This window comes from Seriola lalandi, unplaced genomic scaffold, assembly GCF_002814215.2.
Source record: "Seriola lalandi dorsalis isolate HSWRI2012SDOR001 ecotype SW California unplaced genomic scaffold, Sedor1 jcf7180002054689, whole genome shotgun sequence".
NCBI lineage: Eukaryota > Metazoa > Chordata > Actinopteri > Carangiformes > Carangidae > Seriola > Seriola lalandi.
In genome coordinates this window covers 1,041,798-1,069,085 of record NW_019525242.1, presented here as the reverse complement: position 1 = coordinate 1,069,085, position 27,288 = coordinate 1,041,798, and the positions used below count along the sequence as shown (strand labels likewise).

Sequence of the window (27,288 nt, the reverse complement as noted above, 5' to 3'; positions counted from 1 at the left end):
GTGCAGCATAAAGGGCCCCACTTTCCCGGAAAGTGTCTGGGCCAGCCACTTTCCTTACACCACCACAGCTGTTCATACAAGACGCAAACATGAAATGATACAGGGCAGAGCATAGAAAAACCTTAGAAAAATAAAGTGTGAACAGCTCAAATCCTGAGACCCCTCCCTGTTTTAAACGCTCTCTCAGGCAGAAACCCAAAAGAAATTCTGCTGGCCGGCAAGAACACACCACCACCCAAGGCCCCGACCGAGCTGAACCTCTAACCAGATGCTTTTAAAAAAGAACAAGAACAAGAGGTGCCCTCCTTTTGCTCGGAGTGTCCTTCATAAATTGTCTGGCAAGTGTTCGTGACCTTTGGGGTGTCTTTCAAAAACGATGGCGAAGGTATTTTTCCCCTTCCGCACACAAAACATTTTACTGCAGCTCTTTAAAGCTCACGTGCAAAATACACAATGCACTTTGGTCATGTTTATCCACATCGATGCTAATGCACACATGAATAAATGTGCTGTAGGTCCAAAGTATGCCCATTATATTTGGATGAATGTCTCTATTGTTGGGAAACCGGCTAAAGCCCAATATTTAAAATTCCACTGCAGCTCTCGACCACAGACAGCTGTGCATCTCCAGCATTTTTATGAAGAGGTCTGATCCGTTTATTTTAACTTCCTCTTCATTCTTTCTTAACAAAACTTCACTTTTCTCCCAAGTTTGTTCATCTGTATTGTCTTTCTTAGTTTTTTATCTTTGTTTTTGTTTTTTAGTGTCACCAGAAAAAGTTTACTATTAACAGTTATGAGGACACTTCATTATATTATATGTGCTCGGTGATGTTTTGTACATTCACTCCAGAGCTTGAGTCAGAGGCTGTGTGCTGTCTGATCTACTTCACAGACGTCAGACACTTCTGGAGCTCCTGTAAATTACGATTTCGTTACAATATTTTGTTCTGAAAATATATTAAGTGTATGTTATGTTGTATGAAATTTGATAATTTGATTATTTGACATTTTATTAACAAACAGATTGACAGTAACCAGGTCACTAAACATCAGTAAACATCAGTATTGTCTTTCTTTGTTGTAAAGGTACATATACTCTTTTAAAATTCTGTTTTAACTCTTGATAAAAGTGTTCATTAAGTAGTCATGCTTCTCGGACGCACTTGAAAGGCTGTGAAGGATGTAGAGTCAGACAGAGAGTTTCCTGATTAGACTTCCGGGAGAAAACATTTGCGTGAAGTTTACGATGCGGAGAGGAGATACAAAATGTGGAGTTCCGGCATCGTGACGGTGTCCTAGACAGTTCATCTCCGTGTGATTAGAAAGCACGACAAAGTGTGAGATTTTAACGCGGTATCACACACACACACTGACACACTTTCCAGCCCTCAGTGTTTCTGGACTGCAGTGGAACAGGGAAGGCTGTTATTAAGTTGACATAATCTCACAGGGAGGCTTCCAGGGCCTTTGTGTTGGAGAAGTAGTGTGACTTTTACTTCATAATGTTTTGGCCATGCTGCTGTTTTGACTGATGTCAACTTGCTGACCTAAGGCCGTTGCCAGTGCACACAGTGTGATGATGAATCACACACTGCAGCAAGGGGGTCAGACTGCAACCTCTGGCTCGTTGGCTTTTATAGGTCATCTCTGGTATGCCACAGAAACTGTTCCTGTCGAAAGGGGTCTCTTTTCTGCACATGCAAAACTCCTAAAGAATCCACTTTGGACAAACTGTGGGCGGAGGAAGTTGAGTTTGAATGTCAAGTATCATGTGTCTAGGCGAAAAAGCTTCTTGTTGAGTTTGCAAACCCCATCATCTCTCCTTGCTGCAGTCCTTAGTGTACCACCATCTGGCCCACAGCTGAAAACTATTAAGATCTGCTGGAACTTCCTCTTCACTATTCCTCCTCAGTTTGAAGGCAAGTAAGTAGCGTTTATCTGAAGCTCTTTTGTTGTTTGCATGTTTCTCTCCATAGATCTTTTATATTTTCTCCCTGTAAAGGGTAACGGTGCTTTTCCTGGATAAACTGTGTCAGAGTGCAGCATTTGATCCACAGGAGTTAAAGTGCCGGGCTGTGAGAGAGCAAGCCTGGCTTTTAGATCAGACACCAAGACAACCACGGTCGCTTCAACCGAGGAATTCTGGGACAAAATTTATAAAAAAAAAGAAAAAAGATTGTAATCGCGATGTTTTATGTGCTGCATTTATCGAGCGAGATTCCAGAGCAAAGTGGAGAAAACAAAGGATCTTTGTTGATTTTCTTTTCTGAGGCATTATGTTGGGACCACAGTGCATGCGCCGCTTCTATCCCATGTTAAAAGCCTGCTGCCTTTTTAGTGCATATGGGTCAGATTAGTGTGTGGCTGAGAGGCATTTATAAATGGAACATTAACTTTGCTGTCTTTCTTTCCTTTTTTTTCCTTTCCTTTTGTTTTTAAATAAGCCCTTTTAAACATTAACTTTTGTCAAACTTCTGCATTTAGATTCATTATCTTTCTTAGACTGTTGTTTGGGTTTGGGAGACGACTTCACATGCAGGGTCATTTCAACACAGACTCTTTTCCCGAACTGAATTCCAAATGTTTGAGTCACTGAAGGTGAATTGTCAGACTCTGGACATGGTTATTGTTGTTGTGAAATGAAGTGCTGCCTTGTGTTTTCCCCTGTTGTGACTCAAACTCCGGGAACACGATTCAGACTTCATATTATGGAAATGTAATGGGTTATATACCTAAAGGGGTATAAGTATATTATAAAGTTTCTTTAAGCGTAATCATTTTGTGTTTCTGTGTTTCAGTATCTTGTGTAATTGCCATTTAACTGTGGTTTGTGTGTCCATTTCCGTTTGTGATTAAACCGAATAATGTTGCCTTCATAATAATGGAGGCTAAAAGTGATGTGTTAAGTCAGCTGAGTGTACTCTGAGCCCGGTATGGGCTCTGTTCTGGAGAGACTTTAAGCACATTTCATGCAGTGTGTGCATGTGTACTTATATACACACACACACACACTCCTCTGGTGAAGAACTGAGCAGACGTAACCTGGTGCTTCCACCCCAGCGGGTAAACATCGAAAGGAGACAGAGGAAGTTTGCAGCTCAGTGTAAAGACTGTGTATGAGTGTGTGTGTGTGTGTGTGTGTGTGCATGCGTCTTGGGGTTGGCAGTTCTCCCGAGGGGGTGCCGTTGAATCACCAGACAGGAAGCGATTAAAACAGGCTGAACACAGCAGCTGTCAATCAACATGAGTGACATCAAAGTCAGGTGTCAGGTGTGCCACAAACAAACAGAAAGCGAGCCAGACCTTTCCACTGTGGCTGCTGAACCCAGGCCAGTTCTGCTTTAAGAATTTAAAGCTCTTAATGGTGATTTTTAAAGGGCCCATTCACATTTTTCTAATGATTCAGTAAAATAAAAAGCCTGATCAATTTACAATCCTTTGTTTGTTGTCACCCATTTCACTCTGAGAATCCCAGCATGCCTTGCAGTCCTTTTTTAACACACTAGAACACAGCTCTAGCAAGAGCTTATTTCATTTTTTGTGTCTATTTTGGCTGCATTTCTCAGGTGTACCACACCACGAGAGGGCTGCCTGTGGTTGGAAATACTTTTTTTAATGTTCATGATGGAAATGAAGAGAGGCTCTCCAAATCCCCCTCCATACTTCCTGTCACAAAAGATCCACACTGACACTCCTCTCTCCCTAGATTTGATTAAAAGAAAACAGAACATTATGACACTACATAAAAACCACAGACCATTAAAGGGAAGCTGTATTTTGCTAACGCTCTTTTGAAGCATGAATGGGAAAGTGGTCTCAGACGTTTGGACCCCTCTGCATATCTAACTTGCTTTGAGGAAGAAAGGCAACAGTGCACTTAAATCCAAAACAGTGCTGAGGACCAAGGCCACCACTGCCAAGGTCTGAATTTGGCAGTCCAGATACTGCGGCGTAGTTTGGTGCTGAGATCTGCAGAATCCACTCTCCCTGTCTTTAGTGAAATGTAAACAGTACTAGTGTCCTTGTCCATCTGCCCATGCAATGCTTTCAGCAGCAGCAGCACGTTGACCTGACCTGTAAATAAGAAACACAAGTTGTCTTTTTTTTTTTTTTTTCCTGCAGCCGAGATATTCGGTTTTGGCAGACTGAGGAATGTCCCAGTCCCCACCCTGAAGCTTGTTCCATTTAGATTTTTCTTCAGCCCTTTCCCGAGCCTGTGTTGCAGCAAAGTATCCCCTCTCAGTGAGAACCCACAGACATGCATCGTATTTGTATCTGCAAACCACATTACCCTCAGTTATATGTGCCATTTATCATTTTGTGCCTTATTATGTATAATGTACAGCTAAGGGCTTTTCATTTTTCAGTTTAAGGAGACAGTTGTTTATCGATGCAGAGACTCTTCAATCCACATTCAGAAATGAGTGGAGCTCTATCTTTATGGATGGTTTGTTGTTGTCACCAGTTCCTCCCAGCAGCGATAAAGATATTTGACTCACTATCATTTTGTAATGGCACCTCACTGCTACTCAGTCCAAACTAATCACCCATTAACCTCCTATGTTAATACAGCGATCAACTTGTTTTCGCATACTTCAGTTTTTATCTTCTCTCTCTATTTGTTGATGATGCCTTTTACATAAAAGCATATCTTCTGAATGGCGTCATTTATGTCAAACTCATAACCGGTGTTTGTTGCAGTGTCAGGTTATGAAACAGGCACCAACTGTGTGAGAGGGAGGAGCAGTTTAATCAAAGTAAGCCAATGAATTTGATAATGGAAGTCATTTATATATTTTTTTACTGCAGCTAAAACACATAGAAGACACTGAGGTAGTAAGTATTATACATGAAGGTCATCCGTGGTAGAGGTGTTCTTCTTCTGACCTGCTACATGAGCACGGTGCAAGGTGATAATAGTTTTGGATTTTTCCATAGTTTTAATTTTTATTTCGTTGTGGCTTTCTGTTTTCAGTTTAGTTTGAATTCATTTTTAAAGCAGGTCTGTTAGTTTTAGTTCTGTGTTTATTAGTTTCAGTGTTGGTATTTGTTTTTATTTTTTGTAATATAGGGGATTTGTCTGGGGCGAGATTCAAAAAGGTCTGAAAAAGTATTGTGTAATAAAAACTCAACAAAACATCAAAGCGTTTTAAAACTGTATTCACTGAGGACAGATGAACAACCACAAAACACAACCATAAAAGAAGTGTGGTAGTCAGCGTTTTCAACTGGACACAACAACAACAACAACATAAAATACAGAAATGGGCACAAACATGTAAACAGTCGACACAAGATGCAGCCTTTAGTGCAAAATGTGTGTGTAATGTGCTTCTGAGGTAAGATGCAGGTGGAGTCAAAAGAGGTTTGATTCATTTAGATGAACCAACTCAACATTAACTCATGGACTGCCCAGCACTCGTTGTGGATGCTGCAGCTCTATGGCTCATGATTGCAGTTAATTAACAAGAAAATACTTCATGTGTTGTACTTAACATCGTTAATACAGTGAATGTTTTGGACACTTAAAGTGCACATGTACTGGTCGTTCGCTGAGAGCCAGACAGCTGCTAAGATACTGCTCCATCTGGCACAGCTGAAAAAAATTTGAAGATAGATTTAATATGCACCCAACATACCAGGCTTATTGACAAAGTCAATAAAATGTTTTATTTCAGTTAACAGAAATGTTTTTTTCACAGTTAGTTTACATTATTTTGTTTTAGTTCATGATAACAACCTTGTGGGGCTGGATCCAAAATATATTCATTCAAATCTGGTCTTGTAGGGTGTCACTGTGTTGCTTTACATCTCAGGCTTGTGCGTTAATATTTGTAATACATGAGTAGATTATGAGGTCTGATCACATGATGTCTAAAAGTCATCACAGGAGAAAAAGTTTGGTGATGCAACATGAATGAACTGTAATGACTTGTATCATTTCATGATACTGGGTCCGTTCAGTCCCACTGCATTTTGGATCAGGTCTAATAATCCGTAGGTGTTTGAATCAGGTCTGTCTGTCCTCGGGTCCCTTTCAGATGAGGCTCCAGTTATTTTGGAATTAATTTATGCAGGTGTGTTTCATATCAGATCCAGTATTTTTTCAACCCATGCAGACCGCTGATACATGAAGGCCTTTGTGTGAAGCTGTCATGATTTAAGAGAGATACGGGGGTTGCATGATTAATCTCTTTGATTAGATCTCTCTTACATCTCAATTTCACATACTTTTGCAAAGAGTTATGTTAAAAAATCTCAAGCCTACGTCGGCTGAAGGTTGCAGAAATATCTCCTTACGACAGAGTCTTTTGCCATGAAAAGAAAATTACATTTTTATGGGACTACCCAGAGCCAGTGGATCCTTTTTTTTTTATATATAAATAAAGCAATGTTTCTAAAATTAAAGCAGTGTTTTTGGAGGATGTAACATTTTGGCAGTTTGGTTGTTAGGCATGAGCATGATCCCCACCCCCCACTAAAAATGTATAATGACTCAGACTTTCCGTGATAAATGGAAAATGCCAGAGAAGGAAATTTTCAATTCATTTTGTAAATAGTCCAGGCACAAGTTAATTTGTTTGCAAAGGCAAAGACTGAAATAGCTGTTATGGAGCAAGTCTTGCATATTTTCCCACAGTTAAAGAGTAAAGAATATTGATCGTGCAGCGAGCTGACAGATACCTCGTCCTGGACACTTTGTCCTTGTGGTACCACAAGATTGCTAAGCTCTCATGGGGAATTGATGCAAAGGCCTGAAAGCAGTCAAAGCAAAAGAGTCACATTTTGGAGACGCCGTGGAGCCGGACATTTACATTTACGTCTGTAGGGGAGATTGCTGCCTTTGCTGTAACGTAGAAACAGTGTGGATCCACTGTACCAGTTTGTGTGTTAGGGCATATCAAGGCTACACTGCTGCTACTGCAGCAAGGAGACAGGAAACTCACCGCATTCATCTCTCAGACTTTGTCAGTACAAGCAGAATAATAATGCACACTAGTGTTGTTTTTGTGTGAGACCATTTAACTGCTGTCATAAATCTGGAGATGATTAGTAACAACACGCTGGCATCTGTTGTGGTCACTGAACTTCAGGGAAATGGATGAAGTTGTGTGCCATGTAAATGTATGTGTGTGTGTGTGTGTGTGTGTGTGTGTGTGTGTGTAGCTGAGTGTGTATTAGTGGATTGAACATAAAGACACTGAATGTGAAAGAGGATGTTACTGTGCAACATGATGACTCGCCTGTGATAGAAATCACTGTCCTATGCTGTGAAGCAGTGAGGGCATTGAGGGCTTTATTATCAACACTACAAGGTCAGGGCTACAGACTCCATAAATGATGAGTGTGATGTAGCCCAGAGGTAAACAAAAGGGTAATTCAGGAAGACTAAGACTTTAATTTGAACACATTCTGACAGCTTAAACATTGCCTCACTCCCTGAAGAAAACGTCAGACTCTTTCTGCCTTTTATTGTGAAGTCTTGAGGTCAATGCCATTTTTATCCCCCTTCTTCCTGCTGCTTTTCCAGGTGGAATATTGGCAGCAACTCAGGAGGGAACTCAGAGACGCACATTTTCCACTATGAACCGCGCCTTCAACAGGAAAAAAGGTAAGCAAAAATAACCGACGCTTCTCCCCGAGTTTGTGGGATTCAGCTCAGCCTATTTTAGCTTCAACAGTGTCTTCTCTCAGAGGTCTGACAGAGGAAACATTGTTGTTTCTATCAGTTTGTCCAATTTTTGCTGGGTCTCCTGTGTTTTATTTGAAGTGTTGATTCATTCAAGATATATTTGTGATTTTAAGAATCAAAAACCATCTCAGTGTAGTTTTACATCTCCTCTCTCAGGCTTCTCTTTGGAGATGTAGGAACAACAAGTCAGTGAACCAATCGGAGGATGGGCTCAGTGTCTGAATACAGGGAGAACTTTGATACTTTCACAGTGTTAATATAGAACCTAGACCTGATCTATAATCAAAGAACACATGGACATATACCTTTAGACTATATGGGACCTTTAGTGCTGAACATCCTCAGTATACTTCAAGATATTTTTTAAAAACTCTTTTTAAGTTTTTCTCTGAAATCAAATAAATTTCTCTACATGTCACAGTGTGAGATAAAAGAGTTGCATCTAGATGAAGTGCTCAATGTTCCTCTTTTGATTTTATGCTCATCAAGATTTAGAAACTCACTTGTGAATCAAGGACATAAACGTTTTTGGTGAATGTCTGAAATGGAGAATTTGAATTTTTCCTCAATTTTAGCCACGTACAGTCCATTCATTTGGCAGGACTATGAAGTCCTCGCACTTTAAAGCTCTCATGAAAAACAACAAAGAACAAAAGAACTGAGTGATGTATATGTTTATCATTTTTGTTTGGTGAAATAACTTTATGTTTTAGATAAAACCCATGCCACTGGGCAGCATCAAAGACTGTTTGAGCGACACAGGCTGCAATAAAACAACCCAAACATAAAATGATTCATCCCACAAAGCTATGAAGGACAACAAACCTATTAATACGGGCAGTAAAATTAAATGACAGGAGTCATAACAACATACACTGCGCATCCTGCCGTGCCTCTCTGACTGTTAGGCAGTGAAGAGGGTTGTGCCACGCTACAGAGTCTTGAGGTGACCCTGCCCAAATGCAGAGGAGGGGGAGATGTGGGACTGCAGTCTGCAAAACAGTTTGATGTGTTTACCACCATCTGTCCACCTCCCTCCGGTGTGAATCAACAGACCTGGAGAAACCTCGGACGGTGATGGGAAAAGTGTCCGGGGCCCAGGTGGTGCACCGGGCTTTAATGATATTTGGGTGTTATAATTCACTTTCCCCCATTAGTTCCTCTATTTTAGGAGCTAAAGATGGTAATCAGGGAGGGCAGACACTCCCCTCCTCACCTTGCATTAAATTTCCCCGCTGATTGTGTGTAATGGAAATGCAGCTCCATCCTCTCATATTTAACTGGGATTTGATTTCTGTGAATTTCAGCTGATGTATTTGTGCATGCCTGTGCACATATTGCAGGGGTGTTCAATTAAAATTCAAAGGGGTCCAGTCAGACAAATTTTCTATGTGTGTGTGTGTGTGTGTGTGTGTGCGTGTGTGTAGCCCAATAAAAAATTCAAAATATTATAAAATAATAATGATAATACCTTCTTTATATAATAGAATGATAATAACTAAATGTTCTTTTACCATTTCAAAGAAAATAACAGCTGTAATAAGTAATAACTAGATAACACAGTGCTTAATGAAATAAAAAGTGTAGCTTGACGTTACGTTTTTGTTGGTTAACTCCAACACTAAACCAACAGTCCGAGCCATTTATATAATAAACAATCTCAACACATCTTAACAACTGAACAGCTTCAACACGTCATTTCCTCTTTCATTCCTCCTTATATTCCACTTTCCCCTGTGTGTGTTTCTCACTCACTGACTCATAACGCAATGATTGGCCGAGTAGCGCCATGTGACCAGTGCCGTAAAGGATAGATAAGCTGCACCGCGTAAAATAGAAACACTCCCTCAAAACTTAATACTGCTGAATGATATATAGGTTACAGTCCGGGGGCAGATAGGATGGCGTCTTGGTCTGGATCTGGACCGCGGTCCGCCTATTAGTGACCTCTGCTATATAGTGAGGGCATGTTGGAAAAAGACAAATGTAGTTGGAACAAGGCACCGTCTTAAAGTTGGCTTTGGCAGCAGGCATATGATGAGGGGCCCCTGCAAAACGCAAAGACAGGAAAGTGTTCTCTCATCAAAATCTCCCAGAGAGGCCATAGCACACATTGTCCATTTCTTTGCAGCTGTAGGGAGCCGCCACGGGTGAATCCATTCAACCATCTGCCATAATAGTGCGTTAAAGCCTTTTTCCACTCAGAGAAGGACAGCGGTTTCCTGACCTCCACCATGCACTAATACGTCGAAACACCAACAGATGCCTGACCCTTAGGCTTCTCTCTAGATTTAATTCCTGCAACATCTGTTACAGTCAGTCTGTAGCAAATGATGCCAAAAGGTCCCCAACAGGTAGCAAAATAAAAGCTTTTTCCTTCCCAGAAAGACTAGGCGTTTTTTGTTTTTTTTTTATTCGAGAGCATGAACCTCGACATTAGAAATATACTCCGTATATTTTGCTTACTGCATGCCTGCTCAGTGGACCGTGATATTCCAAGTTTACCGTTGCAAATCAAACTGAATGTTGATGAATGTTTATCCTCTGAAGATTTTGATGTACAAATCTGAATGAAGGCATTGATATGAGGTTTAAATTGGTGTTTGAATGAGCTGCTATCTGGATGATGAGGAAGATAAGCGGATGCATGGTGCAGTTGCTCCTCTGGGAGGGGTAGTGGTGGGGGCAGGGACTTTGAACTGCTTTAGAATAGATTTAATAGATCTGTTTCTTGTGTATAATGCAGTGATTTGATTCCTCTGGCAACACAACATGTTTCAGTCTTCACCAAACTACAGTTGTTGATAAAAGTCACATCAGTCGGAAATATCATCTGATGTGCAGCATTTTATTTGCAGCTAACAACCTCCCACAAGAGCTGAACAAAGGTTTATTTGCCAATGATTTCACAACAGAGTGAATTATTCAGTCTCTGCTGAACTCCCTGCTTTGTGTTTTTGTTGCTGATAATATTACTTCCTTCCATTTAGTTTTTCTTTGTTTGTTTAGTTAAGAATATTTTTGATTTATTTGTTTTACACAAAAAGAAATAAGGCAACAGGGTGGTTTTCAGCTTGTCTGTCATTGCTCTCGTTCGCTCCTCAGCTGGTAATAACTCGGAATAGTCGACATACAGGCAAATATGTGTATAAATGTCCAAAGGTTCTTATTTATCAATCATTTTTTGCACCTTGCCTCCTCCTGGCTGCTTTTGGCTGAGAGAGTGAAGGCTGGCACTGATGACAGATCTGCTCCACTGATTTACCTCCTCCTTTATCTCTGCGTCTGGCAGTGTTTTTGGGCTTGATCACGTCTGGCAGGTAATGCCAGCAGGGATCTTGATCATTTTTATCTCCTATGTTTATTGCCCCATGCTCTTGGACGTGACTCGCACTGAAAAGTTTGACTCCACAGAAGTCATGTGGACCTTTTTGGTGAGCTGCAGAGCAGCAGTTTTGAAAACATTACTCAACAGAATGTTATGTACCAGCAGTGTAACCTGCTCCGAGGTTTGTAGCCAGCTGATGATGGTCTGATACAGAAATCTGAAAGAGAAAAACACTCACCAGTTGCTTATTATGTTATATTACCAATTCTGTTTTAAAAGTTCTAGCACTACTTTGAATAATAATTAGTGTCTCATATGTTTTTCCACAACAAATTTAAATTACTTATTTAAAAAGTTGAATTTGCATCCAGAATCTTTGGATATTTTTCTTGTAAAAGTTCAACACAAGGACACAAGACGTCTCCTACTTTAGGTCTCCACTTGTCCCATGTAATACGAGATTGTCTTGTATTTGAAAATAAAATGCAGTGGGACTCAATGTGTCCCGTATTTTTGTACACGTCATTTCATTTATAAACTAAATATAAACTAAAATAATGTCCTCAAAGTGCTGTGAATAATGTCATTTAAAACCAAACCAGTTGTAGTAGCTTACAAGTTTATCAGAGAGCAGTAGACTGACAAGCTCTGCGTGCTGGGAGAAAATACACATCACATGTCAGTGGTTGATGTCAGTAATGATGTCTGAACGTCTGCAAGTGAAACGTACGAGGCCGTCAAGATTCAGGGCTGATTGGGAGACCCAACTTATTTCTTCACATAGAAGGTAGCAACCCTACTGAGAAGTTCATTTTCAGTGTGCGTGTGCATGCGTGCGTGTGTGCGTGAGTGCACCGGTGGTTTCAAGTTTCCATATCACACTTGTCTAAGTTAGACTGTGGTCAATGATTGGCTTCCAAAACAGTTGTGATAAGTAACAAATCAACACAGCTTAAATCCAGAGTTAAAGGGAGCACAGAGGAATATTTCCCTTCAGCAGATGGATGTGAAAACAGCCTCCTAATGTCAAACTCTGCACAGACACACACGTCATTCCTCAGAGTCAAGGCCAAACATCCAGGTGAACCCACAATTCGCAAAACACACTTTTGAGCTGTCGGGGGACTCGACATATTTATCAATATAAAGTTTAGTGTAAGTGTAGAGAATTGTCGACTTTTCTTCACAGTGTCATGCAAAGGTTAGCTTTAGCTTTTGATTTTTACAGTTAAAGTGATGATTGTTGTTGATTGTCCAGTTATAATGTCACACTGTGCTGGTGATGTATTAAGAAACTCACATGTTAATTCTCTCCGTGATTGGAAACACACACTGAATCCACAGTGTGTATGTGTGTGTGTGTGTGTGTGTGTGTGTGTGTGTGTGTGTGTGTGTGTTTGGTATCATAACTTTAGAGATGTAGGTTAGTGTCATTGCAGGTCACTGTAATGAGCTGCAGAGTGTCTGAGCTGATGGACTGCAGGAATGAATATATTACAGTTGTGTCAAACCAACAGATGGTTGCTGAAGATTAGTGATGTTGGTGCAGAAGAGGAGCCCCAATATATTGGTCCAATGTTCTGTGATTATACAGGAGACAAGGACAGTGCACTGTTTACCCTGGATGTTCCTGCAGCAGTGGGAACCAGAGCTGGTGAGGTGTACTGGTGACACAGTCAGGGTCACCTGTTTCAGCTGCTGGAACAAAATAAAAGCTCAGATTCTCTTTGATTATTTTCTCAAACTTTGTCTTGAACAGTGACTTTTTTTGGAAATGGTGTCAGAAGCTAATGATAGCTGGTGAAACGAAACCTACCACGATGGTTGGATGGAGTGTGCTGGTATGGTCACAGACAAGCATGAGATACTTATTTGTCAGGACTGTGATAGTCCCGTCATTTAGAGGTAAGGGTGGGCTATCTGACAAGTTCATATCAGGATCGATTTTGAAGATGCCCACGATCGAGTCTTCAAGTGAATCATGACATTTTACCAATGTACCAACTGTCTACCCTAATAATAATAATAATAATAATAATAATAATAATAATAATAATAATGATAATAATAATGATAATAATAACATGGATCCACACTGTGTTCACAAACCAACAGAATGATTTCCTACTATATGGCTGTGCTGATTGGCCAGATACCATCCCATGTCCCTATTAGATGCAGTTAATGTAAGATAAAGCATTGATTTCTTACTACCCTCTCACACTGTTGGTGTAACCATGGTTACAGCTTGCCTGTTTACCCTGATTGTGTGTGAAGCCCAGAAAAGAGGAAAAATCATCAGTAAAGTCATTTTTCTACATACTTTAGGTAGGTTGTTTTGATACTCACAGTGTGTCTGCAAGGTCATCAGCAGTTGAAAGCATCCTAAGTAGTAGTACTGAAGCTGCCTAATGCATAATCTATCTCTACAACCCAGCCAGTCGAGGCAGATGCCCCCCACCCTGAGTCCAGTTCCCTAAAAGGTTTCAGCCTCTTAAAAAGAAGTCTTTCCTTGCCACTGTCGCCTATCGCTCACTCTTTGTGGGAATTGTTGGGTTTCTGTGAATAATATTATAAAGAGAAGGTCTAGACCTGCTCTATTTTGAAAGTGTCTTGAGATAACTTCTGTTGTGAATTGGCACTATACAAATGAAAATTGACTTGACTTGATTTGAACCCATCAGGGCCCATGAGGTTCAGCGTGAGCTAGCAGCACGGTGGATGAGGAGCTGATGCCAAAAAGAGGACTGGACTAACTGTGCACTATGGGATATTTGTCAAAGCAAAATGATCAGTAAACTTTGTCGGGCAGCGGTGGGCACTTCCAGAGCTAATATGACAAATCTATTCAACCACCTTAAAAGGAAGCATCTGGAGAGAGTGTTTCACTCAGGTCAGCACAACCCCACTCATATGTATTCAATGATGAAATACAGGGGGGCCTGAATGACAGACACGCAGAGAGCTCCTTGTGCGCACACATACTATGTTGAAATCAGAGTGAATATCAATAGTTAATAAAAAAACTCTATCTCACATCTACCTTTCTCTCTCATCTCTTTCTGTTTCTCTTCTGTCTCTCTCCCCCTCTCGTCTCGGTCAGATGTTGTTACACGTCTCCGGTTTCAAATTAAAAGCCCCCTGCAGAGTCGTGTAATTGCAACTTCATGGCATAAATGCTAAATGTATACTGGGAAAACACAAATCATGACATGATTATTTTGGAAGACCAACCACCCTTATTTTTAAGCTTTTTTCTTTTTCATTATTATGGTCAGATGTCCTCTATGCATCATGATGATAGAATCAACAAAAAGCATTGATACATGTCTGATTGCCTTGTACTGGGAGGACATCAGAGTCCAGCGCTGCATGGACCACTGCCTGCTCTAACCATGTTGTTTTTGTAGTGCCATCTGACATTGCATATGATCCATAGTCATTTCCTTTTTTGGCTCTATATAATCTAAATTATTATTCCTTTAAATTGACTGAACTCTTTCAAAACCGTCCGAGCAGAGCAGAGAAGACATGAATTCACATGAATTTACAGGGGCTTGATACAAAAGCACAAACACTACAATATTATTTAGTCCAGTACTGCAGCACTGCAACAAGAGCTACCACCATGAACCTCATCATTTTCATTTGTTACTCTCAGAGAAAGGCTGTGCATGTAGATTGCAGCGTTGCAGTATTGAATTGTATTAAATTGTAGCACTAAATACTTGTATGGTGGAGGCAAAGCCTTGAGATCCTCTCAAAGGAGATACTGTCAATATCTCTATGTAATTGCAACATGAAGCATGGCCTGTTTTGCATCTTACTACGGCTTAATTTTGTGTATCAAACGGCATTTGTCGGATGGATTTTTGTGCCGGTACAGTCGCACAGTTTAAAATGCTTTATCTCAAAGTAAAACTGTCTTACCCGGCCTCGGTCGAAGTGTGGTTTAGGTCCTCGCTGCATGGAGGTTGTCTTCTGCATGATGGAGAACTGTGCATACCCAGCAAATTCATTGTGTGTCATTGATTGAGCACTGCAGTGAATTAGGCTATTGCCTGCCCACGTCTTGTGGCCCCATAGAAAAATTGTGCACTTACAGCGCAGCACTCAGGCTCAGGGCTACACTCAGAGAATGTTAAAGAGGAGCGACCACAACACTCAACAATATGGTAATGATCGCACGATAATTAAGCATCACTAAAGATAATGCTTTACACACAGCAGGGCTATTGTTATTGTTGTTTTCATCAGAAGTAGTAACAGTAGTGTCATTACTACAATAAAAGTAAGTTTTATCTGTATTCCACCTGTCTTAGTGAGATGAAAATGCCACAAAGAAAGCAAACACATAAAAGGAACAGAGACAAGACAGTAGACAGAGAAGTGGAGTTTTTCATCTGGTTAATTTGGTGGCTATTTGGAGGAGACAGACAGCAAACTGCTGTCCTGCAGTATATCTGGGCTGTGAGAGCTTCTTGTTCTTGCCAATTTATAGTAAAACATATATAGTACATATTGTCTTGTTTGTATTTGCTTTTCCAAGTGAGATATAATTTTTTAAGTGGAGGAGTTAAGAAAACTGGAGTACTTGATGTCTTTGGATGCATATCTCATCAAAGACTGGATATCACAGAACAGTGCCTGGATTCACAGCAGAATGTGAGATAAAGTGAAATACAGCTATTAGCTTGTAGATAAGGGGAGATTGTGATTAAGATCTAATAGATCCAACCATCAATAAATCCACATGGCCACGGTGTGCAGGACTTCTTCGTGCAAGGACTTTTTCCTCCAGTGTGTGACAATACATATGCGCTTTAGGTCTATAAAGCAGGTTTTTGCTGATTTTCTTGCAAATTAAATAATCCACATGAGGGCCGTATGGCCAGTGCTTGAATCAATTCAAAAACTTTAGTGAAAAGTGCTGTTTGTATGGACGGCTCATCTCTGCATTTGAATGAAGTACCATGGGTTACATCATTTGTGTAATCTGTAGTTGAGGCAGATACAAGTCATCACTACCCAAAACGTTTGTTTCATTAGTATTGCTTAGGATTGGGCTTTTATTTTTAGCTAAAGGCACCCACGGTTTCCTTTGACCCCCCCCCAACGCCCAAACGATTAACCATTTATATCTGTCTACTCTGGTTAATTAGAGCTGGTATCTGTGAGCAGGGGTTCAGACACTTGTCTACAGACTTGCCAGCAGATCAGGAAGGATTTAAACTAGGCAAATGCAAGATTAAACAGCCGTTGCTGGAGAACAAAACTGTAGTGGAAATATTAAATACCCTTTATTTATCTTCTAACTTGAATCATTTGAAGTTAACTAAAGAAAAGTTTAAAACTCAGGATTTTAGGATAGATGCTCTTCTAGAAAACAGAACCGTAGTGTTAAACATCAGGATGGATAAAGGATTGTCAGTGTTGCACAAGCTTATAGTAATTTATATAAACAGTATACTAAAGGTCTCTATAGTATGAAGGCCGATGTCCATGTGTTGTTTGATTATAAAGCAGGTCTAGGTTCTATATTAATACTGTGAAAGTATCAAAGCGCTCAGTCCACAGAGGAATGCACACAGCCTGTATTCAGAAACTGAGCCTTAAAACCAGCTGTCAGGACTTCTGTAACTTTGTGATGTCACAGCAAAACAGTCACCACTCTCAGCCATGCCCCAAGCCCCGCCCACCTGGACCCACCATCCAACCTTGCTGGATTTGGTTTCTGTCAGTGTTTACCTGAAATCTGCTATATTTTTATTAGATCAGTCAGAAAACAGTCAGCCAATCAGAAGAGAGGCTCAGAGCCTCTTCTCTTCTGATTGGCTGACCGACCTGTTTTGACTAGAGCTCCAGAGAGAAGCCTGAGAGAGGAGATGTAAAACTACACTGAGATGGTTTTTGATTCTTAAAACCACAAATATATCTTCTTATGGATCAACACTTCAAATAAAACACAGAAGAAGAGGAAAATATGGAGATTTAAACAACATATGTACAATAATAACCACACCTCAAGAGGGGTTGTAAAACTGTAAAATAAATCATTTTCAAAATCTGTGATCTGAAATCAGCGAAACACGAAGGCAGCTGTTGCTAATAACAGTAGTTGCTAGGGTGTAACATGCATGACGGACTTGTGACCTTTATGCTTTCACACATCCTAACTGGCTCTGCAGAAAGGCAAGAAGAAGAGAGCAGCGACGCCGTCCCTGTCTCTAGAGAAAGGCGACTACAGTGAGACAGTGAAGCATCGACACTTTCTCAGGCTGTCACCCTTTGAATCTTCCCTTCATCTCCATCCAACACTTGACAACTCAACCACACACAGTGACCTTCAGACTCTGACTCATCCTTGCACCTTAACAGTTAATCTTCCTTCTTGGCGACCCTGACAGCACTTCTAACTTTTGCTACTATTGGCAACCTCGTCTGGTTTGCCATTTTATGCAGCAAAGACCTGGAAAATAAGCACACACACCCACCTTCCCTTCCTTTAATCAGAGCAGCGTGTGCTGACGCCTTGAAAAAATGTCTGCCTATCTGCCACGCCGCTGTGTCAGCCCTCGCCACTCTACTCCTTACTCTGTCTTGGAATTTACAGTTTCTTAGCCCCCTTAGCTCGACATGAAAGGATGAGATACATCATCCCTCTATCAACTTTCATTCAAGAGTCCCACTAGGAAATTGATTGCACTTTGGATGAGGCTGTCGCAGGGCGCATGCAGGGATAATCTGGTTGCAAAGCTGTGAAGAAAACTTAAAAGGAGGACACTTTAAGAAGAGGAGAGGCTCCGAGTTCAACATGCAGTGTCTGAGAGGTGAAACAAACTCGCAGAGAGCGCCGTCTCTCGTGCGTCAGTGGTTGTTTACCTGCAGTCTCGCCATCGAAAATGATTCCCAGAAAAGTAAAAAAAGGCACTTCCTTTGGTTTCCTTGGAAATAAAATGGTGGATCAGCAAACACAAGCAATCACAATTAAGAAAATGTGGGGCACCAAATTAACACTAATTAGAATAGATTTGGAATTCATCAAGCCATTTAGCCAACAACATCAATGTAAACAAAGTCATTACAGACTTATGCAGAGGACGCGGTGAGGTTGATTCACGTCATTGGCGAGGTCTTGATTAACACAATCCACCTACGGGAATCGAGCAGCCCAAGGTCACAGTCGTGCATCTTTTGTCACAAGATTTATTTAACAGGCGATAAGCCGTTTATGAACGGGAAATGAAGAAAGAAAAGGATCTTTAATCAATAGATGATTAAGAAATGCTGAAAACAGCACTATGGGATGCTTTGGATCGTGCCAGCAGTGACCTGTAATGATCTCTGAACCGCTGCTCATTTTGGGGTGGAGTAATCTTCAGAGACTGTCTGCAGGGCAGTTTTTAAGTAAGTCATTAACTGTATATGCTGAGAGGATAATGTGTTGAAATCAGACTAGTGCTAAAACACAAATGTTTGAACCGAGATTATTGCTACTCATTTGATGGCAGATCTTTTTATCTTTTTCTTTCTTTTTTTTTTGGTTTTCCAAAGTGTGTTTCTGAGACGTGATTTGAAGAAATAGTCACTGCATTTTTAGTCTTTGTTCAGTTAACTGTCAGTTTAACCCAGTTATGCCAATTATGGAAAAGCAAATGTCTTTTTATGTCCCCTTATAATATTGTTATCTGTTTTATACCAGGAATGTCCACATTTCTTTTTTTTTGTTTTGTTTACCCAGAGTATCTGCCACTGACTCTTGATCTGATAGGTCTATATTAAAATGAATCGAGTAAATTTCCATTTAGCTTGATGTCAGTGGCACTTTAAAAACATAACACACCAGTGTAATGTTGCTTAAAAAGCCTCCAAAGCAACACTTACTGACTTACACTCACTGTCACTGAATATTATTCATTCAAAAATGGCCAGTAGCTGTTTGTTTGATCAACTTAACATTTTACATTCTGAGAAATTTGTGCTTCAAGAAACGGTGGAATACATGTTTTATTGGAGCACAATAGACAGCTGTCCTACCTGACACTCAATAAACGACAATAAATAAAGTATCAATATTTCACGGAGGTTTGAGTTTCCTTCAGGAGAATGCAAAGCATTTTTCAAAGTTTTTGCCTCTGTTTGTTCTGCTTAAATGTGAAAACGAGTCTCTGTGCAGTGTGTGCTATCCTCAACAAACAGCCAATTTACAGATCTTAGATGTAATTAGCTATAAATGTTTGCTCTGACTATGTGTGCGCAGAGTTTGTCTCTCTGTGCGACACTTCAAACTCTCACTGATGTCAAAATTTGTTAGGAACTCCAGTTCTGTCGATTCCCCAGACCCAAAGCCCCTCTCCGTTTTTATCTTGTCTTTAAACGTCCTGAGAGCCTCAGTTACAAACTCACATGTTTCTCTAAGGCTGAAATGTTCTCGACTTAGAAAGGATACATCTTCACTTTAATTTGTCCTTTCACATCTGTTCGCACCCAGGTCTTTCCATTTACTCTGAATTCAGTGCACTGCGTCTAAAATGTGCTGTGCATTGAGTCTGAGCTCACCTTTAGAATGATTGTGGCTGGTAGGTCACAGGAAGAATCAGGATGGGAACAAAGTATCAGGATTCGACCTTGCCTTATTGCCACCATCGGTTTGCAATTGAATTCAACTAGCTGCTGGGTGACCAAGAAAATCCGCGATAGTGGACTGGAGGACAGAAGAGAAACAGTTACCAGAGAAAACTGAGAAACTTCCCCGATTCCTCCTTTTTCTCTGATGTTAAAGCTTTGCGGTTGTGCTTTGTTTGCACGAAGTTCTTCCTCACAGATTGTACCTCTGCTGTGTCCTTTCAGATAAATCATGGATGCACACCCCGGAAGCACTGGCCAAGCATTACATACCCTACAATGCCAAGGTACGTGTCACTGTTTCATTGTAGTGAGCGTTGTTACCGTAGTGGCATTAAACACTAAAGGTATGGAGGGCATTCTGATGTTAGACAATGGTTAGAGGCTTTTTATGGTGAAAGGAAACATAAGAGTAAATAAAATCAAGAAGCAAAACTGAATCCAGGTCTGTCAAACCGACACCTTTTAGTCCAGGTGTTCCTTGATGCATTTTTGCTGAGACAACAGGGCCTTTCATGGAGGACAGCAGCTCACGGTGTGTGGGCCAATGTCCAGCAAATGAGGTTGGCAGCCTCTGGATTTGTTGTCACAGGCTGAAGCTGCGTAAAGTTTTCCAAATGAGGGCTCGATGACCAGCACAGCCCGTTTCATATTGACACACGCGGCAGCGCTAATTTGGATTTTTAATGGTGGTAGATTTTATTTTGTTCCCAGCACACCTTCAGTCTGAACTGTCAGAGAGTTGATTTCCCCTTATTTATCTTCCAGAGCAGCTCTGGCAAAAGACACATCTCTAAAATCAAAACATTTTTGTCAGTTTCCATAGTGTGTGCACATTGTCAGCTTTCTGTCTGGCTGAACTTGCTGAGATCTGAGTTCACCACTCATCTCTCCGGGAACTAGAGAGAGTGAAGCAGCCAAAGTGCTGAGAAAGTGCTCAGCCTCCTCTCCAGGTTTAAAGCCCTTAAAACTGTTTAAAAAGCTCGGTTAGCCAGTTATTATGGGGCTGTCTCTTGGCCTCAAGAAGAAGTTTTCAATTTTTTCCTCTATTGATTCAACAAGGTCATAAATTCCTTATGTGTCTTGATGTCAAGTTGATGGAACCACCACAATGACCTGTATTATTTAGCTCTTATGAACTCAAATGCTTCTGCAGCTAAACTGAAGAGGAACTATGAGTGTGAAATATTTTCTCTATTTTTCTGGCAATAAGTCTACAGTCCACAGTTAACCTGCTGGTTCTGGATCAAACAGTTTCTTTGTATTACTTGTAGAAAAAAAAGTTACTGACGCATCTAGCTGGACAACAGCCGCAGGAACAGGCTAAATTCTGCTAAATCGCTAAAACGTCAACATCATACATTTATGCCACTTGAGGTGTTTGTCAGTACGGTTTGTCATTTGCAAGATACTTTTTGCTACAGACCAACATTAGATGTTACTCACCAGTCTAACAGAAAAGTTGCAGACTCACACAGCATGTAGTGTGTCTAGGTGGTGTTACAACACGGTCCGGGACGCAGCTAGTTGGTTAGCTTCCTCATTTCAGTAGATATCTCTGAAATACAATAGATGGAGGTCTTGGTCATGACATCATCACTGTGGCTCCTTCACACACTTTTGATAATTGTGTAACTGTTCCTTAAATTTTTGAACATTTTAAACTAAAATTCTGGCCAGATCTTACACATTACACCTTTAAGAAACGAATGAACTGATTAATCAGAGAGTGAAAGAATTGCTAATTATATTTTCTGACAGCAAATCAAATATATTTTTCAGCTCATAATACGTTATTCTTTATAGAAGTTTCCTGGAAAGAACCAACTAATAATAAAGAGAATACAGACAAAGTAATTTGAGTTGATTGAAGATATTGATTTTAAGTGGCATTTCCTTCTTTATTTTAATTCAAACTTGTAGAAAATGTCATTGAACCTGTAACTGAATAAATGAAATATTGAAAAATCTTTTTTATCAAGAGCTTTTGGAGGGTCGGGGGTTTAGGGAACGTCAATTACCTCAGGATTTTAAAACCCAGCTGATGCCCTCCTTGAAATGATCTCTTACACAAAGAATAGATGTCCAGGAGTCGCAGTCTTACATTAAGATGAGGTTTGGTATTATTGCAGATATTACAGAAGCAAATTCTGACTGGAATCATCTCTTATCTCAGTTCATCCTATCTTATCTCAGGTTAGGAAATCCTGAATACTCAATACATCAGTTATTAACTTTTATGTCTGTTACCTAGCAACCGATGCTATTTTGTCATCTCATTTCGCTGAGGTATTTTTGTAACCCTTTAGATTTGTCATCGAAACGCACAGAAAAATGGAAAATTTACAGCAAAGCTAACTCAGGAGGTAAAACAGAGAGAATGGGCTAAAAAAGGCCTGTATCTAGTAATGAGCGTTTTGTCATCTAACACATCGTTAGCGTCTGCCATGAGCCTCTCAATGAATCCGTTCCAGCCATATGAACTCGACACGTTAGCTAAGTGGTGGAAAAGTGAAGGTTAGGAAAGTTTATTTAAGGTTTGGGGAAGTTAACAAGCTTTAGCTGAAGTACACTTTTCCTATCTGAAGTAAAGGACAGGAACATTGAACTATTCATCTGTAATGACTTTATTTTCTAAATTAGGTCCATGGTAACTCTAGTTACCATGGTTACCAAACAGTTAAGGAAGGATCTGCAAGTCAGGAGGTTTCTGTTATACCACCCCAGGTGTACAGCTGTGTTTCTCTGATGCTGCACGGATACTAGAAGTCGATTTTTGACAGAAAAGTACTCGGTGTTTTCTGCAGTGCATTTTGATTTTTTATTGAAGTCATTTTTCAAGCATCAGCCATTTTGTCTCTGATGGACACTAAGGGGCCACATATGTATCAAGAAACCCACCAACACCCCAGCCTCTGCATTCCCAAAACAAGACAGATGTGCAGTTTCATGTTTGTTCTGAGCTGTTATCCTTTCATCAGCAAGTCGCAACACTCTTTTTGTTTTGACTTTAATTGGCTTTATGTTGTCTTGTGGTGACAGTAGAGGCTGTCATGCACATCTATATCCCATCTGTTTCAATGCTCTGCCAGCCCTTTGTTCTGAGACGGCTCTGTGCAGTTGACTGTCAGACGGGCACAGCTGCTGTCGGTGCTTTTTGGGCGCAGCGCCGGCGAGTTTCTGCCGACCCCTGTAATCAACAAGTGTTAGCGACCTCTGGACCACAGGAAGAAAGAAAGAGGTTAATATCTGAGCTGCTGAGACCTGACATCAACAATCACATCCCGTCCACAATTCACTTCCAATCGCAGCTGATACAGATCCGGCCCTCTTTAAAAGTTTGTCAAAAAAAATCAGAGAACCTTTGGATCAGGAGGATGGAAGCTGTGCATAGACAATGAGGTGAAACTCGCTTTTCATTTTTCATTTGAATGAACTTTTCAGACCTGCCACAAGGTTGAAATCTGTGTTTTCTCTTTGCATATATATATATATATATATATATATTTATTTTTTTTTTTCTTTGTGCATTTGAGAGCACACAGCTGAAGTGTGAATCCTCACCGCTGGGGAATGAGGGGCAAGGTCGCTTCGTTTTTCAGCTGCATGCACTAGTTGATGGATGAGCCTCTGAGCTCGGTCTGCCTTGTGAAACCTCCCCAGTCGTAGCCAGGAATGCACTGGTCAGGAACGACTGCTTCTCCGTTCTATTCTGGGCATCTGTCAGCGGCGCTCGCAGACATGTCCTTAAGTGCGTAGAGTACATTTGTCACACAGGTACAAGCACCTGACAATTTTGTATAAAGCCCTGATCTGTTTTTCTGGCTCTGTTGATAAGTGGTATTTGCATAATTTGAACGCTGCCTTAATCGTTTGTTGTTTTTTTTATATATATATTGTTCTCAGGCATCAGCAAAGTATTTTTATTGCTGTCACAATGAGTAATAATAACTAATTGCTCAATTCATTAAAAGCCCTAAACGTTATAGTTACTGAGGGTAACAGAAGATAAAAGGCTTCCTGCAAGACAAACTAAATAAATCACTTAGAGCCTATAGCATCGTTCCACTTGCAGCAGGAGGACAACAGTCTCCAAGACAAACTCCAAAGATAAATGGACACAAGCGAAGCCAAGTCATGGAAAGCTTCACGCAGGTTTTATGGTGTCGCAGAGAGAATCCGTGTCTGTCTGCACTGTTTGCTCTGTTCCAGTGGGACACATTGTTATTTTGTTTCTCCTCCCCCCTCAAACCTTTAAGGGGTTGACACCGGTGTGTTTATGAAGTCTGATATTGGAACAGGCTCCACACATTAGGCTCAAGAGGCGCTGAAGCAGTGTGTGTGACTGGAACAATTACTGCCGATCCCGCCAGATGGAAAACACCATGTTCAGGCGCAAAGGTTAATGGCTCCATCTGTTGGAGAACAGCAGAAGTGCTGCGCCGGTGTGTCTGTGTCTGTCTGATGCATGTGTGTGTGTGTCTGTGTGCGTGTGTGTGTTACTGACATGCATTCCTCACATGGAGAAGACATATGCATTGGTCCCTTAGTAGATGAAATTATATAAAATGGCAATTTCATGTCCCTGGAGGATATGAGCGTGACTAATGTGATACAAATGTTGTTTACATTCATTTGAACTAAAAATAAGAAATTAGCAGATGATACAGAGTCAAATGTCTCCTGTGATTGGTCTGATTGCGTAAAGAGAGAGCTCAATCTGCTCTGCTGTTTACGACCAAAGGACTATTCCACAGTTTACTACTCCTTTCCCTTCCGTGATTTTCCTTTTTGCTACCTTTTTAATGCACGGCATACTCACATATACACTATACTTGCATTCCTTTGTTGTGTTACTGTCATATCATAAATGTACCACCTTTTTCTTCTCTCCCTAGTTCCTTGGAAACACAGAGGTTGAAGCCCCAAAAGGCACAGAAGTTGTAAAGGATGCAGTCAGGAAGCTGAAGGTAAAGCTGCTCCTCACAGTAAACTGTAGCCTAAAGGACAGAGCAGTGTGTCTGAGGGGAGTGGATTTGATGGGAGACTCAGAGCAGAGGAGGTGGAAGTGAGTGACAAATGCTTCCCTCCCTTATTGCTCACCAGAAAGGTGCCCTTGGAGCTTTTCAGCCTGCGAGTGTGGATGTCTTAAACTGCTTGATAAGCACAACACTTTGCTCAGTCAACCTCAGGTAGATGTGAAATCCAATAACACAGATATTTACCTGCCGTGAAACCTGTTGTTTAAGACCCTGAGCTGAAATCTTTTAACTGTAACATTTTTTTTATTCATATATTAACACAGTGTTTTTACTTAATAAATCTCTTAAGCTCAGGTACTTTAACATACAATGTCAGAACTCAGTGACACGTGATAAAAACACTTGACACCTCCTCGTATGAATTAGCTGATCTAATTAGATGCTTGCAGCCTACATTTGCATATTCATGAAGAAAAAAAATATAACAATATAATCTCTTAATGCTGTGTTAAACTGTTACTGTTAATACCAGCCAAAAGTATGCTATAGAAATATATATCAATTAATATATTAATGAAAGCTGCGCTAATCATTTACCATTTAAATGGAGGTTTAAATGGCTAAATGTAAAGTGGAATGTGTTGCTAACTATATCATCTGCCATTTATAATCAGGTTATTTCAGAGCTGGCTTGCCTGAAACAGCTGCCTGTTGTGTCTGGAGATGACACTGATGAGACTGAATCCACAGAATAAAGTTTCAGGCTGTAAAACCAAAACAAGAAGCTGAAAGACACCAAAAACAGAGATGTAGAACTGATGATAATTCTCTGTTGGTTTGTCATTATGAGCTCAAACTGACTGAGCGTGGGCATACAAAAAGACCAGGGTTCATGTCTCTTTATATTACCGATAGTCGATATTGGTTTTCTTTGGTTTGGACAGAGATTTCCTTGACGAAGTATCAGGGGTGGACAGTATAAAGTACATTTAGTTGAGTACTGTACTTAAATATATCTTTAGAGTATCTGTACTTTACTTGAGTATTTTTTTTTTTTGAAACTTATTACTTTTACTCCACTGAATGAATTTTATTTTATAATGAAAATGCTATAGACCATACACTGTGTTAATCACAGAAGAAAAACCAATCAGAGCCAACTCCTCCGCTGTCAGTCATGTTTGAACCTGTCAGTGTCGTAACGATGGCGACGTCAGATAAAGATGAGGCAGAAGATTCTTCACCAGAGACCACGGTCTGACCTGACGTCTGTGTGTGAAGGTTTACAACTAAAGAAAGATTCCTTTCAATTTAAAGGTTTGCTGTGTTTACCACGACCAGACTTCATCACTGCCTAAAAAAAATTGCCATCCAACTTGAGAAAGCAATACAGAACGATACTACGATGTGTTGACATAAAAAAAAACCCTTTGAATACTTAAGTTTTTTTAAAAGCAAGATCTCCAGTACTTAAACAACTTTCACTTGTATTGGAGTCATATTTGACCAGGACTATCTATACTTTGACTCGAGTAATGGAGCTGTGTGCTTTGTCCACCTCTGCTAAACAGTTGCCACACACAATGCCCAGGAGCATGCTGGGTGGGTCATGTTGGACTTCACTGACAAACAGCTGTATTTGTTGTTTTGGTTTTCTCATTACTCAGGACAGTTCGATCAAACAAAGTAATAACAGGTAACTAAACCAGCAGCGTGAGCCTGCGAGCATGGGAACAGCTTCTTGGTAACGTGGCTGTGCTCGCTGCCTGCTGGCCTCCCCTCTGTCTTCTCCTGCCAAGAGTTGAGTCTGTGAGGCCACTTGCAGGGGAGGCTTGTTTTCCCAAACCCATACCTCTATTGTTACAATACATTTAATCTTGAAAGCCTGTTTGGAGACCAAGGCTCCACGGTTACTTCTGCCAGATACACTGACAGTAAAGACAGGCTGAATTATATTTCCAACAGATCATGTGGAGGGGAAAAAAAACATACATGTGTCCATGGTTTAGGTTCAGATACTGTATCACATATAAGTTATTGATGCCTGTGTGTCCTCAATCTCCATCTAAAACCTGTTTTCTCTGTGGGACTGTTCATGTTTGCATCTGCAGGTCCTGAAGAGTAACTGTCTCCAATCATAGAAGCTAAACTCAAAGCCTTACAGGGGCCTCATTACAGCTGATTATATCATTTCACTGTAACACAAAGTGTAACAGTACAGACTGTACAAATACTGCAGCAGCTCACACACACACGTACACACACACACACACAGAAACACACACTCTCTGTCCGCACAAGCTGTGAAGAAAAATCAGACAAAGGTTTGTGCTGCAGGTTTAATCTTGTTTTTTTCTAATTAATTTTTAAACCTCATAAACACAAGCACAACCATCAAAGAAAGAAGAAAATGTTTTTTACGTATTATTTATATATTTATATATATGAGTGTGTGTGTGTGTGTGTATACCTGCACATATACACATACAAGCACAAACATACCTTCAAAACTGAAAAATACCAGCTCAACCCATCAACAGATAAAGAGTAACACATACAAACGAGGCTCTCAGACAGAGGGGAGCGTGTTGGGGAACGTTTTCTGGAGGCAAACGGGTGTGAAGTAAGTCCTGTAAAAGAATTTGAAGTTTGGTTCA

The 27,288-nt window shown here is 40.5% G+C and overlaps 1 protein-coding gene across 6 annotated transcripts in view; it reads left to right on the top strand.

Moving 5' to 3' along the window:
• Nucleotides 1-27,288, top strand: part of gulp1a (GULP PTB domain containing engulfment adaptor 1a) — an 86,230-nt gene that overhangs the window by 49,192 nt on the left and 9,750 nt on the right. For 3 of the 6 annotated variants that reach the window (XM_087178466.1, XM_023423141.2, XM_087178468.1), the window contains 3 exons: nucleotides 7,535-7,615; nucleotides 19,875-19,936; nucleotides 24,548-24,619. In XM_087178466.1, coding sequence (XP_087034592.1) covers nucleotides 7,588-7,615; nucleotides 19,875-19,936; nucleotides 24,548-24,619 — 162 coding nt within the window. In that variant the 5' untranslated portion in view covers nucleotides 7,535-7,587. Of the gene's footprint in view, nucleotides 1-1,789; nucleotides 1,927-7,534; nucleotides 7,616-19,874; nucleotides 19,937-24,547; nucleotides 24,620-27,288 lie in introns of those variants that run through there. The other 3 variants (XM_023423139.2, XM_087178467.1, XM_087178469.1) reach the window with 3 other exon arrangements.